This window comes from Choloepus didactylus, chromosome 21 (genome assembly GCF_015220235.1).
Source record: "Choloepus didactylus isolate mChoDid1 chromosome 21, mChoDid1.pri, whole genome shotgun sequence".
NCBI lineage: Eukaryota > Metazoa > Chordata > Mammalia > Pilosa > Megalonychidae > Choloepus > Choloepus didactylus.
This window is the reverse complement of record NC_051327.1, coordinates 40,172,509-40,191,944: the sequence shown is the minus strand read 5'-3', so window position 1 is coordinate 40,191,944 and position 19,436 is coordinate 40,172,509. Positions and strand designations below refer to the sequence as shown.

Below are 19,436 nucleotides of genomic sequence, written 5' to 3'. Positions count from 1 at the left end.
AATGTGAACATGTGGCCCATTCACTGGAAAAAATAAATGTGACAGAAATCCTTCCTGAGGAAGCCCAATGTATAAACAAAAACACTGGGTCCATCTATATTCTGTTTATGAAAGACTCACTTTAGATGCAAAGCCTTTTATTAAAAGTAAAAGGATAGAAAAAGATATTCCATGCAAATAGTAACCAAAAGAGAGTGGAGTAGCTGTATTTTTGTCAAACAAAATAGCCTTTAAGTCAAAGTTATGAGAGACAAGGAAGAACATTATATATTGATAAAAGGTTCAATTTATCAAGAAGAGATAATTATAATTAAGAACATACACACCTAATACCAGAGCCCTAAAATATATGGAGCAAAAATTGACAGACTTGAAGGACACTATAATAATAGTTGGAGTCTTCGATACCCCACTTTAATAATGGATAGAACAACCAGGGAGAAGTTCAATAAGGTAACGAATGGAGAACTTGAACAATACTATATAAAACAATTAGACCCAGCATACATACAAAGAACACTCCACCCATTAAGAGCAGAATACAAGTTCTTCCCAAGTGCACGTGGAACGTAGTTGGAAGAGCCACCTCCAATGAGATTCTGGAAACCTGTGGTTGAAGCTGATCTGGGCTCGTCAACAACTAACTCTTGACATTCATTTTGGGGTCTTGACAAATCTGCCTGAAGCTAAATATGTGAAGTATTTGAGATGAAGTTTTTTGAAGTTTGGATGAAATAACAAATTTGCCCTAAAAATTCAGCCTTTAAACTTCAGTGTTAGAATTATGAAAATAAATTATTTAAATCAGTGTTCCTTAATGTTATTTTCAACACTGCTTCTCAAGGGGCCCATTTAAGACATTCTTTTCCTAATCACCCTCCCTATGAAATTGTAATACCACAGATATACTGTATATTTGTTAGGTACTGTACGTTTGCATTTTGTACATAAAAAAATTACTATTTTTTTCACCTTCCCCTGCCCCCAAACCAACTTGCACCCCTTGGGGCAATATTGCCCCCACCAAGAATGTATGATTTAAAGTAATTATTCTACTCAGGCTGTCTTTTTAGTTGAGAATTTACAATACTGTGCTTGGTGCCAAGATTAACAGTTCAGTGTTTAATTTAATCTTTAAAATAAAAAATCTAAGTTACTTTACTTTCCTCCCAAATCAACAGAGGAAAAGAAAAGGGCCTGGTGAATGTGATCACTATGCAGGCAAGAATGTGATCACTATGCAGAGAGAAGTGATCTTCCAGGACCTTTCAGGCAGTGTGTGGCAATGCTGACACTAAACTCTAGTCTTCCCAAGGTTCTTGCTCTTTCCAGGTTACCAAGGGGGAATATTATACAGATAAAATTCCACTACTCTAAGTTCTACAGGACTTCCCAATTCAGTTTCTTAAAATGGAATTTTGGTAAAAATAAATGTGTTAGATAATGTCTCCAGTGTTTTGTTCTGGAAATAAAACAGAACTTGTGTTCAGTCTTTGTATGTTGAAATAATACACAAAAATCAGTGTTCTTTCCTCCTCCTAGTTCCTGGATCTTTTTTTTTATCATGTTTTCTTTGGGTGGGTGGCTTAGTTACGTTAATGGTGGGAATGTTTGAGGAGATGAAAGGAGTTGAAGACCTAAGGGAAGGACTAAAAAAGTGTTAAGAATTCAGCTACCCTACACCTCAGATGTACTCTTCCCATCTACAAAGCCAGCCCTCCACAAATTCTTTCCTTATAGAAAAGACTGTTTCCTAGATAGGTAACACAAAACAATCCTCTTATGGGATTTTTCAGTTTAAAAGTTTCCTCATCTGTAAAATGGGGTCAATATTATCAACTCCTCCTTGAGTTACTGTGAGGATGATTATGTAAAGTGCTAAGCTTGCTGCAAATAGTAAATAAATGTGAGCTGTCGTTCCTGTTGTTATTATTTGTGCCCAATATCGAAGGAGAGTGGCAGAGGAGAATACCTCCCTTGGTCTTGGCCAAAACTGTAAAAGAGCAGCAGTTTATTTTTGATACTCTTCCAATTCTCTTTGGCCTTTGCTGGTTCCTTTCCAATATCAATAGCTCACTCAGGCCTGCTTGCTCTTACTCCTAACATAATAACGTGCCTACAAAATTATTTGTTTCTTCTTCTGTATGCCCTGATGTTTTAAATTTAAGGACTTCAGGATAAAGTCTGAATTACTAGAAGGTTTAATCTTCTTTGAGATATTTGAATCTCAGAAGAAAAAAAAAACAAAAACTGATAATCATTACAAGTTTTTTTTTTTTTAAACAGAGAAACTTTTTAGTGGGTCTTTATCCTCCACTAGCCTTTTGATTCCTAGAAAATAGGGGCCACCTGAGGAAAGGAATGCTTTAGCCTGTGTGTAGAAAAGAGCAGAATTTCTACCAATCAACTGAAAGGCTTGATCACTGTGAATTTTTCCTTGTAATGGTATTTTGCTTAGATTATCTTTTCTAGAGTTGAATGCAAATATCACTTTTCCCCTGAGAAGGAGGAAAAATGCATGACAGGGTCTTTGCATTTTTTAATCTATGTTTAGAAAAAGCAGATTGGGGGTGTATGTCTAGAATAATTAAAAATAGCTATGGATGTCTTGCTATGAATTCATTCTCAGAAATTGCAGAATTCACCCCCGTCTGTCTCTCCAATTTTGAGTTGATAGTTTATGGTACACCATTCTCCTAGCCACCCAGGGCTCAAACTTTGGAAACATCTTCCTTCCCCATAGTTGTCAGTCACCAAGAACTTAACTTATTGTCTTTTGAAACGTCTAATATCTCTTTCTTTCTTTCCATCAGTACCCTTTCATCTTACATCTAATTTATTGTAAAATTCGTAACCAGTTTTCCTATTTCCAAACTTCCCTTCAATTCCAGTGTGAAATTACTCTTTTTTTGCATTTCAAGAAACTGCCCTCTGAATCACTCTACTGCTGTCTGTCTACCACGTCAAGATTAAACTCTCTTGGCCAATTTCCACTTCCTCCAGACATCAGCTCTACTCACTTTTGCCTTCCACTTTTCTTAAAAATTTACCATGTTCTTCATTCAGGCTATTTTTTCTCACCACCCAATAAAACTGGCCTGCTCACCCCTCCCTCAGTATTTGCACTCATATCATCTCCTTTTGCTTGGAAGGGCCCTTCCTGAGCTCTTCCACATTTGCAAATCCTGCTTTTTTCACAAAGCTTTCCTTGACCTCTCCAGCTTTTATGCTCATTCATCTTTCCTTTTTAACTTGTTTATACCAGGCTTTCTACTTCTTATGTCTCGGTCATAGCATTTAATACTGCTTTGAGTATGTAATGGTCAAATCTCTCGTGGATGAATAATGTGAACAGCCATTTCTCACCTGAAAAGTTCAGAACCTATTCTGGAAGACAAAAACTAGATTGGAATGTGGGCTATTCTCACTAGGGTGATTTCAGGCACTGGGTGATAAGCTTTGATGATATGAAAAGAAAAGAACCCTCGAGTGCAAATAAATCACAACATCTGACCTTTAGTAACTTATGTTGCCTCAAAAAGTATCACAGTAAAATCCCCTTTAAGAAGACAGCACTGAGCCCCAGCCGTACTTGAGTGGAGCAGGCAGGATAGTCTGGTAGTTGTAGTGTTGCTGCTGTTGGCTCAGGATCTGCAGCTGCAGGAACAGTTGCTGTTGCTGGAGGAGGCGGGCATAGTTGGAGTCCATTTGCGGCTCGTTCTTCTCACCTTTCTGATCCGGTGGAATGTATTGGTGGTACTTCAACTTCTTTACCCGTGGTTTGGGATCTTTGCACTTTTTGCTACGGTGTTTGTCGTTTGGATTCTTGGGATGGCTTTGCTATTTTTGAGGAGAAGAAAATCAGACGATTTTAAAAGACAGTACTACAGGAAACTCTATTCTACCTTGTGCCTACATAATTTGAAATGAAAAAGCAATGAAACCTTAGAAACTGGTATAGCCACTATGGAAAGAAATATGCTAAAAAATTTCGAGAGCCATGAAAACATTTGCATACTTACTTTGACCAAAAAATCTTGCTTCTAAGAACTCATTTTCTCCTGCTGCATTGCTCCCTTAGGGTAAAATCCAACAAACATTTATTTTGGGTCTTCTATGGAGACATATTACTGAGTGCTTATGTATATTACCTCACAGTGAAAAACAGGTTGTATAATAAATATACACTGGGGAAAAGACTAAGTATATTTCTTAACATAACTATTAAATTATATTAACTATGTAACATTTTAGTCATTAAAATATCTATGAGGACATGTAAAAACAGAGAAATGCTTCTTATGAGAATAAAGCAGAATTCTATAGAAAATAACACAAAAATGAAAACATTGAGTAATGTGACCATGAATTTTCAAAATATATATAACATTAGTTTTATTTAAAAAACGGGTGTGAGACTACGCACCCATTCTCTTACAATTAAGATGATTCTTTTTTCTGAGTTCTTCTCAATTTATAAGTTATCAGATAATTTTCTATTTTTTCAGTATCTAAATTCATCTGAAAAAAAAAGTCTCTTTCCCAAAACAAGGTATAGGAAATTATTCCTAAGCTATTTTAGGTAATACACCAAATGATAAGACACTTTGAGAAGTATTATATTAAATATAGCTATTAATGCCCCCACAACCAAACCCTCCTTAAAGAGAGACACTAGTGAAGAGCAGATATTCAGAGAACAGGAGGGGCAAGAACAAATTTTCAGGGCAGACGGTTTGGTACTCATACCCTCTTTGTGCCATCAGTGGTGCATATACAGGAATTTTGCACCCTCTGGAATTTCTGGCTCTACTGCTAAGCCAAGATACCCTGAAGCCACGTATACTTGGCTATGCTGACAAAGACACTCTGGAGTAGAAATCCAGGTATATAGATAGAAGCGAGGAACACGCACCATGCTAATTTGAAAGACATTCCTTTGCCTCAGAAAAGTGTCACAACTGATGAACTGAGAAGCTGAAAGAAGGCCAGACTGTGACTTGGGAGACTGGGGCCCTTTCTGGCTTTGCCACTCAACTTTTTGGGCCTCAGTATCCTCATCTGAAGGTGGCGAGAGGAGTAGCTAGCTCCCTTATGTCCTCTGTTTTTTAGTTCTCAAAGTCTGATATCTATGTTCTGATTAAACTAGTATTCTGTTTATGCACCCCCCCCCTTATTTAGCAGTTCTAAACACACTTTTAAAACTTTAAAAATGTATTATATATTAAATATATATTAAATATATATTAAATATATTAAATAAACTTTTAACTTTCCTTTACTTACTTTCTACTAAGTAAGACATTGGGAACAGTGCCACAAATCTGCAGTTTATCTGAAGAACAAACCAAGCCTCATCTGGCCAAATCCACTAAATCAAGAAATGTATTTGCTTCTCTCAAACCTTTAACCTATCATGTAATATATCTGGAATACCACTGAGTATGACTTTGTGTATAGACTCTAAAACCATGTTACCATGAAAGACATCTGTTTTGAGATTCGTGAATCACAAATGCTGTGCTGAAGCAACTATTAGATTTCACCATTTTCCTGTTTTACCCTGTTTCATCTTAGTGTGATCTGGGTGGTAGCAGAATTGGGAACTGCTGATAAAAAGACTCCCGAAACCTTTCTGCACAGCTCCAGTCATTTTATCTAGAACAAATTTCGTGGTATTTCTCAGTGACTATAGGACAAGAGGTCATTTGTTGAGGGTGACATTTTCAAACAGACCAATTCTAGCAAGTCTTTCCATGGCTTAGAGTTCAAGGCTGCAGGCTAAAAGGCAGCCTGGGTGACTTTGATAAGTGCCTGAAGGTTTTTCTGATCATAGGGTCACAGACAACACTTACAAGTTAAAATACTAAAAGCAGTGTGCACTCAGGGCACCCACCTTTACCAGTGTTGGCCCAGGCTTTGCTGAGGACACAGTGCTTGTGGGGAGGGCAGGAGCTGTGGACCTCGTGGGAGGCTGATCCGCAGGAGGAGTTTTCAAGAATTCAGGAACTGCTGGGGACACTGAAGTAAACTGGTGGAAAAGGCAGAAAGGGAACAAATCTGTGAAATCAATGACCATAAAAAAGTAAAAAAAAAAAGGCAATGACTTCATGTTTTTAAAAGTCTGCTAGAAAAGGAACAATAGAAAACTAGACTATTGTGTCTGAGACCCAGATGGTGGAATAACATGCTTTATATCAGTGGAGCCAATTATTTAGTCTTTATCTCAATAGCAATAAAATGCAAAAGCTAAATAGGATGAGATGGACTAAACTGGTGTTTTCTCAGAAACATGGCAGAAGAACCCTTTTGTGTTACACAAACACACAAAAAGTCTAAGACTTGTAAAAATGATCAAAACATTCCATAATATTCATAAGGTTTTTTTTTGCCTTATAGGTTACAACAACCCTGGCTAATTTAAACGGGATATTTAGTCTTCTCCCATAACCAGACGACCCTTCTTTGCCTCACCGCAGTTGCACGGTCCTGTCTGGTGAGAGGGCCACCACCGACTGGAAGCCCACTAGGTGCACACCTCAAAGGTACTTCACAGCTGATCTTACTCTCTTCAAACCGAACTAGCACTCTCATGAACCATTTCCCTCCATTTCTTGCAACAAGAGATCTGAAGAATATATTCTGAAAAGTTTAACCTGTTTTATTGACAGACCATCTCACTTAAAACAAGAAGCTAATTTGTTACATGAGCCGAAAAAAACAATTACTGAATCTCAATTTAGAGTCATATATTAACAAAGGAAGCTACAGGAGGCTTTGTTAGATTTTAATCTAAGTCCCACTAACAATCTACTTTAAATAGATTTTAAGTATTCATTTATTGGAAAGAGATATAATCAGGTAAATTTTGCATATTGGTTACTGCTTGGACTTATTATCAGTCTTATCTTTAGCAAAAACTTCTTCCTTTATCACTTGCACTTCCCTGAATAATTCTCAAATTCACCATTACCAACAATCAAAATCAGTTTTCTTGTTGAAGTATTTGGGTTTTAAAATAACAAATTGTATTTTCCCTCCTTAACCATAAATGACCTGAAAACTCAAAGGGCTATTAACAGCAAAAAATACAAAGTTTGGCACATACTAGTTAATAAATGTTTAATGGGTGAATGGAAATTCCTTGTGGCTTTGCTCATGCTAGTGCAGACTCCCAAGCCCAGCTCAGATTGTGACTGTGTGTGTGTGCAAATTAATTGTGTATGCCCATGCCTGCAAGCTCCCAGAGATTGTTTTCATTTTGCCGTCTATTTCACCTTCTAAGTAATTGTTAATAACAGTAGTGTTGATAATATAAAAGACCAGCTGGTGTTTACCTTGTAAAGATGGCTGTACTCAATTTAATTTTCAGATGGAAATGAAGGGAAAGCACTCATCCGAGAGTCTCAGTATCTATAGTCTAGGCTGACTTCCACTCTCATCCCACGGCCAGCAATGAAACTGTCCTCCCACCCAGACTTCACACATGAAGTGAGAGGTGAGGGCTAGCTGATGTACTCCTTAAGGGTTGTGGTTTTGTGTTAGTTTTCCTTTCACCTTGAGTATTTTTTGAAAATGAGAATACTTACCTCTGGGTCAATTTTTGCATAAGGGTAAAAAATTCCTTGCCTATTATATAACTGCCATATAAAGTACTATCAAATGGTTGAATTTTGAACTGCATATATATTTCCTTGCAGATGGATTCTAATAATCTGGCAAGCTATTTAGCAGTCCAGCCTCCCCCTGCCTCTCCTGACTGATATGATATAGTAATGATGCATGTGAGACCAGTCAGTGTTAATAACCTGAAAAATAACCCAGAGGCACAGATGTATCAGTTGTAATATTTATGACAATGTTTTGTCTATGTTTCTAGACCCTGCGCTTTACTGATTTCAGCCTTGATTACCGATTCTGCCATCTCATTGGCTATTTGGTATTTCAGTGTGACTTGGCTACCCAGAAAACCATAGACTCAAGCATAGCACAAGAACAACCCAACTGAAGTAGTGATTGTTAACTTTACCTAATCTGAAGATAAATTCTGGTTAAAAGGTGAAAATGGCTAAACGGTTTTTTATATTTTGCCAGCTTTTGCAATGTGTCTTAGAATGAACTCCCTCCTCACCACCCCCTGAAAAAAAATCTTAGATTGTGTCTGTGTATTAGGATCCCATTGGCTAAAGTTACCAAAAGAATCTAAATACTAGTAATTCTGAAGTTTCAGTATTCCAGTAAGGATTATCCAGGGCATAAAGGATACTTACACTGATTTTTTTCCACAGTAAATTGAACAATGTGTTAAAATCTTAAAAGAATGCTATGTCAAATATGTTTAAGCTGTCACAGAGATTGTTTACCTTTATAATATGAAAAATTTAATTTCAAAACAACTCAGAATCTTTTCATCAGAGATACAAAAAAGCTGCGTATAGTTTTGTTTTATTGGATCAAATCACTGTTCCCATTACAAATATAGGTCTCATGATTACCAGTGCTTTAAATTTCATCATTATACCATAAAAAAAAAATGTCAGAAAACATCGTAGTCTAATGATGGATGTTTATGTTTTAGATAAAACTCAAAAGAAAGCACTTTAAGTCTTAAAGACTGACTTTTCTTTTACTAGAAATTGTTATTGGGAAGTTCAACCACAAAGAAAAAGTAAAAGAGCAAATGTCTAAGGTGATTCAAGTTTTGTAATATTTCAGGTAAGTGCACTGGTTCTTTCTGAAGAACATGACACTCCTGCCAAGGACCAGTCATTTTCTCCAGTAAGTTCCTCTTTTCTTTTTTAATTAGAATTTCTTTATGCAATCTTGAGAGGCAGAAACTAGAAAAAGAAAACTCTCTACTATACTAAACTTTCTAGTATACTTGTATTGTAGATTTACAATCTTACAGCAGAGTTCTTATGTAAGATGCAAGAAAGAAGAAATTCAAATACAATTATTCTTTAAATATTATTTTCATATTCTAATATCCAGAGAAAGAAAATGAGCACCAGTCAGTGAAAGAGCTGAATACAGATAAAAAACATATGCTTTGTATGTTTAATAGGGATATTTTATGTAAAATTCTAGCTCTTCTAAAATGCATCACCTATCAAAGATTACTTGTTTCTGTAATACATAATTATAAGCTTAAGTATTTCACTTTTAGAAACAAGTATTTAAATATTAAAAGTGAATTAATTGGTGGCACAACATCTAGTGGCTATTCAGTTGGTACTTGATCACCTGATTAGTAGTGAGGATTCCATGTATCCCTCATTCTGCTTTTGAAAATGCATTACCTTTTGTAGTGAGATTTTCTATCATTGTGTTAAGACAGTGTTAAGTATGTTACCACATGCATAAAATCTCAAAATGTCAGTGTGTTTACTTAGTGCTTCTAATTTTTAATAGTTTTGTTAATAGTGCCACAAAGCAAAAGGGCAATCAATCATTTCGAGTATCACCAACTTATTCTAATCATTAATTAGTACTGCTATTTTGGTGTTAACTTCACAGATAAATCAAGATAAAAATTTCATTAATACTTTGGATCGACCTTGGAAATCCCGGAGCCAACGTCTACCTTATATTAAATACAGCTCCTTTTATAAAGTTTTATAAAGTTTTGTAAGTCCCTTATATTCTCAAAAATCATGTGGAATGTTTATTTTAAGCCTGATGTGAACATGTTGATGATTCACAGGTTAGTCAAAATGACTGTTATGGGTCAGAATGTGAAAGAATAACAAGTATTAGAATTAGTATTCATTTTTGGTAACTGAGTTACGATAACTGAGTAGACTGTGTGGGGTTGGGGAAATAATGTTATCTATCTCTTAAGTAACACATAATAGTGTCACTGTGAGTAACAACAGCATAACACAGGATGATGCATTGAAAAATAATCTCAAGTAGAATCTCAAGCTGTTGCCCTATTGAGAACAAGGTCATTAGTGCAAACCCTATGTGAGCAAATACGTCTTTTTTATGGCATCTGTCCCAGGCAAAGCATATATTTCAAAGCCTGCTCATAGTGAGTGCTCAGCAAATGTTGGGCATTATTTTTATCATCTCAATTATATTCAGCAAAAATGTATTTATTTATAAATAAACAGGCAAGGTCTATTCTATATAATGTACTATTCAAGGCACTTTGCTATGGTCATAGAAGAACTAAGTTAAGAAGTGGGATGGAAAACAAAGTCACAGTTCCCACTGGAACCCAATTCAAAATCTAAGTATTATTAATGGCAGAGTCCTCTTGACATATAAGTTATAAACAATGCAACTGGAAGGGTAACAATAGAAATTAAAGTAGTTATCATTGCCCTATTTGGAACTTCACTGATTTTTTTTTTAGTATTTGTAGAAAAAAGTTAGAATTATTTTGATTATTTAACGTATGTGTATATAGCTTACCCATGATATCCTGATCATTCTTTTGTTAGCTTAAACCTGAGGTTTCTGTAATATCTGGCAAAAGGTCATATACCTGAATGTTACTTGGTACAATGGGTAAAAAAAAAAAATAGTTCACCAAATTCTCTTAAACTTGCCTTCCTAAAAATATACAAAGTAGCTGACCCACAAGGTTCCTTTCAGCACTGTTAGTCCTTTGAGAATTAACACAGGTCCTACTTGGCCACACTTAGTTGGTCATTTGTAATAACACCCAAATGTGTAATCAGTGGGCTTAAGAGATGGCTGAGAGAAAGAAGTCTGCAGATTAGGAGGGCCAATTTAATAGCTCTTGGTGCCCACATGTACTAGCTGTTTCCAATTTCCTACAGCTTACTATTGTTGAAGAGTTGCTTAAACATTAAAATAAATTGAGCTCCAATACATGAAGTGTATTACATTAATATTTTGGCAAATTCCTTTCCAGCTGCACTTTGATCAGAATTGAAAAGACAAGAGAAAAATCCAAGGATAAGCAGTTTTTGTTTCTTACAGACCACACAGAAACGCTATTTCAAGGAAGAATTTTTTTCATTGTTAAAATTTACATTTTGATACAAGGACATGGTGGTGTGTTGTACTGTCTACATTGTGAAGTCATTACTATGTTAGCACTGGGATTGCAACAGATGTGCCTGAAAATCTGTTCTTTACCTAGATGTTATGTATTATAATACTAATTTTTGTAGAGAATTCTTATATTTGGATAGTTTTCTATAGAACTTACTCTTCTGCTTTCTGTATGTTCTGAAAAAGAATTAAGGAGACTATATGTCATAAAACATTTTGGAATAAAGCAAAGCAGTGAGACGCCTGGATTCCATGAACAAATACTAGCTAACACTGAACAGAATTAAACTATAAAATTTGCCAAACAAAACCAAATTATCATTTCCAGATGACACAAAAATTCCAAAGACTTCACAGATATAGTTTGCCTCTGTAGTTCATTTAAAAAAACCCACCAAAAACCCCCTAAAACATACTTAAAATCAATCTAAATCCTACTGTTACTTAAGAATTATCTTCCCTCAACATCAATATAGAAGTTATCAAGGAGCTGCTTCTTTAATTTCATGAATATAAGATAAGTATACTAAAAAAGAAAATTTGTCAAATTCCCGACTTAAAGATGTCAGGACTCTTAACACAACAGAAGTTTATGAAAGACACAATTTAAAGAGGTCTCAAGGTAACCAGCACAGAAATTACCTAACAGGTACAGCTGCAGTGGAGCCATCTCAAACCCTAGGTTCTTCTTCTTGGGTGTATATATAGGGGTTATTAATATTCTTGAAAGGGGTCTTTTCGCCTACACCTACATGACAGATGAAGGGCAGGCTGAGAATGGTCTGCACGTGGCAGGCAGAACTGGGGCTGCAGCAACACTATAGGTGTTATAAAAACCAATCCCTAAGTTCAGGAATGACCCGAGTTTTGTGTGTATGGCACTGGCAATAAATAGATCATATTTATTCTTCAAGAAACATTGTTTTTCCTTCAAAGAATTCTCATATGTCAACCCCATTGGGTGGGAATGCCTCTGGTGAAAGTTTCTCACTTATAAACTTAGCTGGAGACCAAGTTTCAATAGCTAAGTAAAAAACGTAATAGTAAAAGCAATACAGGGGAAAGAAGAATGAAAATCTTTTACTCAGGTGGAACTGTCATGAAGTCATTACCCAAGGAGACAAAATTCTGCTTTACTAACTAAAAGCTTAGGGCATACTGAGAGCTGTCTGATATCCTGACTTCTTTAGACAGAAGCAGAGAACAAAACCCAAATGGATAAAATACAACTGTTTTTTAATGGTATTTACTTGCATAGTTGACATTCTTTTTAGCCCTATTTTTAAAGCTCCAAACCAGGGTGCAGCAAATATGCGAGAATACAGTAGGGGCTGGTCTCTCGTACTCTTTGTCTGCTCAGAGGGTGGGCTGGTGTCAATGACCCTCATCTGTCCTCCAGGCCAGGTTCCAGCAAAGCTGAGGGGCCAGTGTCACTCTTGCCCCGGCTGACGGTGAACTCTGACAGGAGAATGTGAACTGTAGCCACCCACCCCTACCTTTGATGAATCTAAGCTGGAGAGTCGCTACTCTCAAATGGAAGGAGAACACAAACAGTGGTTATACAAGCATTTGCTATCAGTCTTGGCTCATAGTGATTAATTCAACATTTACTGAGCACCATTTCTGTACCAGGCCTGTGCTAGATGATGAAGACACACAGACAACATAAAATGGCTTTTGTCCTCTGAGAGTCAAAATCACTGTCCTCAATAGGCTCACATTTTAGCTGGGGCAGAGAGACAACAAACAAACTAACATATTTCAGATCACGGTGATAAGTGCAATGAAGAAAATATTGAAAGACATGGTTCCCAACAAAAAGATTTCAAGGATGATAAGGAATGTTGTAAGAAAATAGGTAAACAGTTTTAATCCTCAAACTTCGATACCTCTCTGGGTCCAGACCTCCTCTTGTCTAAGCGTTAAAGCAGATAATTGCCAAATTACTTTCAATCTCAAAAATTCTATGTTGCCATGTTTTAACAAGAACATTTTCTGCTGAACTTGAGCACTTCCATTAAGTAATTCAATGACGTTTACTTTAAAATAACCAAATATTGTTAAAATTTCAGTAAGCAAAATGCCATGAGGAGAAACGGCAAACAACAAACCAGTGGAGATTATGTGCAGCACAGGAGTTCTTATGAAACCAAAAGAAACAAGGACAAGAATATGAACACCCAGGAAAAAATAAGAAATGCAAATTTCCAATGCAATTATTAAAAAGTATTTTTTCAAATCCCTTGCATGCATTAGAGTTCCAGTTTGTAATACAACTGATACATTAACAGGTGCTCAATAAATAGTTGTTGAACAAATGAATTCAGTCTCACCAACAATAAAAGAGTCAATTAAAGCATTCAAATCTCCAAACAGTATGGCAAAATTTAAAGCAATGGTATTACTTACTTGTGGTAAAGTGACTGTGGAAATCTGTATTACCTTTATGGAAGGCAATTGACAAAGGACCTAATTTTTGTCTAACAAGTCCATTTTCATATTTGGTAATTTATCTGAAGAAATAATCAGGCAAGTATCCAACAATGTATCCATAAAAAATCAGGGTATGGTAAAGAGAATATAATAGAGGCTAGTACAAATGTATGTATAAGAGTGAAAAAACAGGAAACAAATCTAGATAACTAACAATAGGGAACTGGTTAAAAGAGATACAATATATAAGTTCAATCAAATATTATATATAAAAATGATATTGTACATTTATTGACAAGGAAAGCTATTTATGATTATTATTAAGGTATAAGGTATAAAAGTAAGTTATAAAAGTAAGTTACAAAGAGTTAACATATGACCCAGCAATCCTACTTCTAAGTATATACCCAAGGAGAACTGAAAATGTTCACATAAAAACATGTACATGAAGGTTCACAGCGGTGTTATTCATAGTAGCCAAACAGTGGAAACAACTCAAATGTCTATCAACTGATGAATGGATTAAAAAAATAAGTAAATCCAAACCACAAAATATTGTTTAGCCATAAAAAAGGAATAACGTTCTGATACATGCTACAACATGGATGAACCTCGAAAACATTGTGATAGGTGAAAGAAACCAGTCACAAAGATCAAAAATTGTGTATATCTAGTCATACAAAATGTCTAGAATAGGAAAATACATAAACACAGAAAATGTTGCCAGGGGTTAGAAGGTGGGGGTAATGGGAAGTGACTGCTGATGGGTACAGGGTTTCTTTTTGGAATGATGAAAATGTTCTGGAATTAGACAGTGGTGATGGTTACACAACCTTGTAAATATACCCAAAATCACTGAATTGTACATTTTAAAAGGATATCTCAGTAAAAAAAGTTGTATGAAAAATTTTTAAAAGCAAGTTACAAAGCTATATGTAAAATAAAAATATGCAGAACAGAAATAACATGTAAGGATATACTGAAAAACGTTAATAGTGGCTAGATTACAGGTGGAAAATCCTTATATTTTTCAGCACTTTCAGAATTTTTTTCTGGTGAAAATAAATTATCCTGACATATAAAAAATAAGGCACTTTCTCTCGTAAGAAGTAAAAACAAAAGGAATACCTGGGCTGGAGTGTTCGTGGTCACAGGAGATGGCGATTCACTGACTTTTGGCTCACTTGGGGATGCGGCCGACCCCTGTGACTCCTGGCTAGCTGGCTGGTCCGGAGACAAGGCGTCACTGCTGTCTTCATCAAATGAGAAATCACCCTGAGTTTGGGGATAGCCCTCCTTCCCAACGCCTAAAAGAAGAAAATATTCTTAAATCATTTTGACCTTGGAATATCAAATTTAAAATGAAAAAGAAGGAGAAACATTGTTTTCTATAAGAACTTAAGAAATTGGTTAAAAAAAGAACACTATTATTGAACTGAACACATCACCACCTATGATATGTTCTGGGGGAAAAAATGAAACTTGAATTAGCTTAAGTCTCTATGTCTAACTACCAGTTATAGGAACTACAGGAGAAATGTTTTTATGATACCTGGGGGTGTAAATGCAGTCAGTAAAATCCAGAATGTGGGAAATGCTAGAGGACAAAACGATTCCATTTTGTCAACAAATACACACTAAGTGAAGGAGGAAAGAAGGAGGGAGACCAACAGATTAAGGCTTAAGAGCCATATCAACCAAAGGCAATGCGTGGGCCTTGTTTGGACCTGACTCGGAACCCAACAATTAAAAAACATCATGTGGCAATTGGGAAATGGGACCATGATTTATCTGTTGATAAATTCCCACTGCCACAATGGCATTTTACTGTTTGAGGCCTATCTCTTTGAGATTAAATGGAGTCATAGTGGATTGTATCAATTAGAATTACTGAATACAAACTTCTTCAGATGTAAATTCATATTAATGCAAATATGAAGTCCCCATGAGTAATGGAAACTATAATACTTTTAAAAAAAGGATATTAAGGTTTCAAAATTGCTTACTGAATAAATATTATTATCCTGGAAATTATTTTTTCTGCTAAAATTTATGCCAGAAAATAAATGATGAGGGAGAAGAATAAACACTAGTAATCAAGTATGAGCAGACTATGTAATAACAGACATACTACTGTTCTTAATGAATACATCTATAGTCATGTTCTTCACATGCCTGACCTAACATTGAACATTCATTTCTAGAAGTAAATAGGAATAAAACAATAGGAAGTTTGTGAAAATATTAAACAAAACAACAAAAACTAAACAGTATAAGATGATAAGATTAACTTAGAAAACATGATAATTAAATCAGAAAATAGGACTTACATCTCAAATGTAAGAAGGGGAATCTTTGTAGTTAATTGGTAACAGATGTTAATCATATGTAATAGAATATCAACAATAACAAAATATTAAGAATCACTGCAAATGTTAGTCAATTTCTAATTAACCCAGAAAAGAATACTCAGGATTGGTGCTGGCTTTTTAAAATTAAATTTGTTTTATCTAAACTTTCCAAGTTTTCAATACTCTTTCTCACAGAAAATGGTAAATTTTTAGTCTTGCCTATAATTGCTTCCTTAACGCTGGAGTCCACAGGAAGGATGTTTTTCTCTACCAGTTCCATAGGACCAGGTCTTTGAGCAATCTTTTCATTCAGATCATCGGCTAGTCGAGCTCTTTTCAACTTCATCTGAGTAGCCTGCAGGGATGGCTCCGCAAATGTTTCTAAAAGAGGAAACATGGTTTCAACCATTACTTGAATAACTATTTCTATTCCATAATGTTATTCCAGAACAACTAATTTAATTTAGACTAGTTTAAACATATTTATGTGTTCTTAACATATTTATGGAAAGAGAACATTACTGTTTGAGAAGCTGCAGTACGTATTTTATATTTTTTAGTTCTGAATAGCTTTATACCGGTTATACAATATAGGTGCCTGCAGACTCATATTAACAAGAACTTAAGCCCAAAATGGGGTACTGTTATTGTTTGTTTATGGTAGGAGGGTCAGATTCACATTTTCTAGGTACTGGGAATAAGGAAGATGAACAAGATGGATGTGGTTTCCAAGACAGATTTGGCTTCATTGGAAAGTCAATTCCTAGAAGCCAAGACACTATATCTTAAGATAGAAGTTCTCTACAGGGGTCACTGGGATGAACTGTAATTCACATTCTTGAATTGATCCCTGTGTCTCTCAGAGTCAATCATCATAATGAAGTATTTGGATTTATTTCTGATTAAATACCCTTGTATCTATTAGAAACATTCAACTATACAGGAATGGTCATATAGCAACATTAACTCATGGACTTACAGACACAGAGTTGGCATGACAGATGTGAAGCTGCTATAAATACAATTCATTTGCTTCATCTATCATTCACTTGTTTCTGGTAATTAACACTATTTTCCCATTGTTCTAAATATCCACTATAATTGATCATATTGATAATGATGAGATGTCAATCCAGAACTCTAAGTTGAAAGCTGTGTGCCTTTCAATATTGCAGTAGATCTTTTAATGAAATTTGCCTTAAGTAATCTCAGGATTAACTGATGCTCTCCATTCTGAAGGTAAAATGTCCTGGTTGAAGCTCATGGCTGGATTTTAGCTGCTGAATTTCAGAAAATAATTTAGACTTTTGTGTGCCAAACATCCAATCCAATCAAAATTGGGTTAATGTTAGAATACTGTTGGGGGTGGTTTTAAAGCATTTTAAAAATTGCAGATGACAGATTCCTTCTTACTTGAAAAATCTCAATTTGAAAATAGATGTCCTAAAAACATCACTTATGTCTCATTCAAATATACTGTTAAGCTTTTAAATGTTGGGTATTTTTATTTTTAAGGCAAATATGATTCTTCTTGATAGTTAAATGTATTTGCCTTTGTTTTAATTATATTAATAAGGCCTATTACATTTAGAAGATAAGTTGAACAGACAGCATTGTCCATTGCTCCTTATAGGTCCAAGATATTTTCAGGCACAGAAGGAGCCATTTACCCAGTTACTTACCAGTCAACTTGCTTCTCTGAAGATTCACTTATCCCTAATAGCTGGTAGCTACTTCTACCCTACTACTTGAGTTCTGGAAAAGCTTTATTAGTCAAAGAGACTTCTGAGGACACAACCCAAAGTTGGCAATGGCACATGTCTTTCTCCCCCTTCACCCCTGGAACAATGAGGAAAATTACATAATCATAGATTCTTTAGATGAGAAGAGGCCCTAAGGGTTGTAAAGCCCAATTTGATACTTGAACCTTCTTTGCAGTAGCTTAATGTGGTGTCGACCAGTGTTTATTCTCCACCACAGCAGCCTGTTTATTCCCTACAGAGCCCTTTTTACAATCTGCAGTTGATCTGTGTTGCTGTTTAAGACCCGTCTCTGCCCCAGAATGGAGGCTCCACAAAGGCAGGCACACACCTGTTTGGCTCACCTGCCGGGCCTCTGGTGCCTAGCATGCTGGTCAGTGAATGGCTACTGCTAATAAGGCAACCATACCACCTCTGGAAGATTTCAGTTTTGAACATGTCTGACCTTCAGGATGTTATTCCTTATGTTTAGCTCCAATCTAATACTTTGTAACAGGGACCTAATTCTAATCCTAATTCTATCATCAGGCCCAGGAAGCACAAATCTAATCCTTCTACCACTTGATAACTGTCTCTACATATTTGAGAAGTTTTGAGAGTCTGTCTATATCTTCTCAACGATTAACAAACCTACGATTATCAAAGGGTCAAGATCTCAACCCTCCCCAGTAAATTAGTCAGAGAAGTATGTTTTAAAGAAAATGTAGCTTGAGAGTTTATGGCGGAGATCCTAGCTTTCAAGAATGCTTTATCTTTAGAGAGAAAAACACCCTGGCCTGAACCATATATTTTGCCAATGGAACTGTCCCTACTAGTGGGGCACTTATGAGGCTCAAGAGAACTTTGCTGGGGTGCTTTTTGGGGGGTGAGGTGCAGTGGGGGGGGGGGCAGGGTAGTGTTTATGATAGTGGTGAGATCAAGCTGGATCACTGTGGGTCTGTGGCAACAAAGAGAAAACAGGCGATGCATTAATTAGACATAACAAGGTGCAAGGATCTTAAAATGTAGAGTTAGGCTTGTGGGAATCGTACCCTTAATGAGAGGGGCATATGTCCTTCACTGATGAAGAAATCCTCTGGGCTAAAAATGTTTTTCCAGAACAGCATGGTAGAGACATCTGTAACACCAGCTGGTGGGGGAAGAGTCCGTCCATCAGCTGGTTATCTGGAGAATCAAACCTTTCCCATGTATCTAACATAACCTTTTAGCTTTAGGTCTTCATGTTGCTATCCAATTTGGAAGATGTCAGCCTGTGGGGTAAAAATTTATTAAAGTGGGACTAAACAGAAATGGTGGAATTCTCACGTCTTTTCTTGAGAAAAAGCAGCAAGATAAGCAGAAATAAAACCTTTACCTTCTAAAATGTGCATCCTGACAAGTTCAGAACGATCTGGTCGGCTCCGAATCTTGTGCTTCAAAAAGTTTTCAGTCTTAAAAAAAAAGAGAAAGTCTTATAAATGGTTTGATTTACTGTGGTTTTAAATTTTTTTCTCAAGGACTTCCATTTAAAAAAACTGTATATCCTTTTTCTGTCATGACTTTGAGAGGAAGAAAAGAGTAGAAATTAGTATTTAGAGAAACTAAAATCCAAAACTGGATTTAATTTGCAGGCTTCAAAAATCTCACAGGTACTTGAAGTATATATTGGTGTAAAGTAAGCACTTTGTAGACATATTTTAAAACTTGGCAAAGGCACAGGATCATAATTTTGAAGACAATTTTTTAACAGGATTTGGATCATTTAAATATCTAAAATCAATAAAATATACACTTTAGGTTAAGTAAAAATCCACTTAGATGATAAGAAAGTTCCTAAAAATCCTAAAGTATTTTCTTTGATGAGTTCACATTCTGGATTCCATTT

The 19,436-nt window shown here is 35.7% G+C and overlaps 1 protein-coding gene across 7 annotated transcripts in view; it reads right to left on the bottom strand.

Moving 5' to 3' along the window:
- The window catches only part of MRTFB (myocardin related transcription factor B), a 241,182-nt gene that overhangs the window by 21,214 nt on the left and 200,532 nt on the right, over nt 1-19,436 (bottom strand). For all 7 annotated transcript variants that reach the window (XR_005213507.1, XM_037813867.1, XM_037813868.1 and 4 more), the window contains 5 exons: nt 18,927-19,002; nt 16,032-16,193; nt 14,590-14,768; nt 5,897-6,031; nt 3,593-3,840 (listed from right to left, as the gene is read on the bottom strand). Coding sequence is in view for 6 of the 7 variants with exons in the window: in XM_037813867.1 (XP_037669795.1) it covers nt 3,593-3,840; nt 5,897-6,031; nt 14,590-14,768; nt 16,032-16,193; nt 18,927-19,002 (800 nt within the window). In the remaining variant the exon portion in view is untranslated. The remainder of the gene's footprint in view (nt 1-3,592; nt 3,841-5,896; nt 6,032-14,589; nt 14,769-16,031; nt 16,194-18,926; nt 19,003-19,436) is intronic.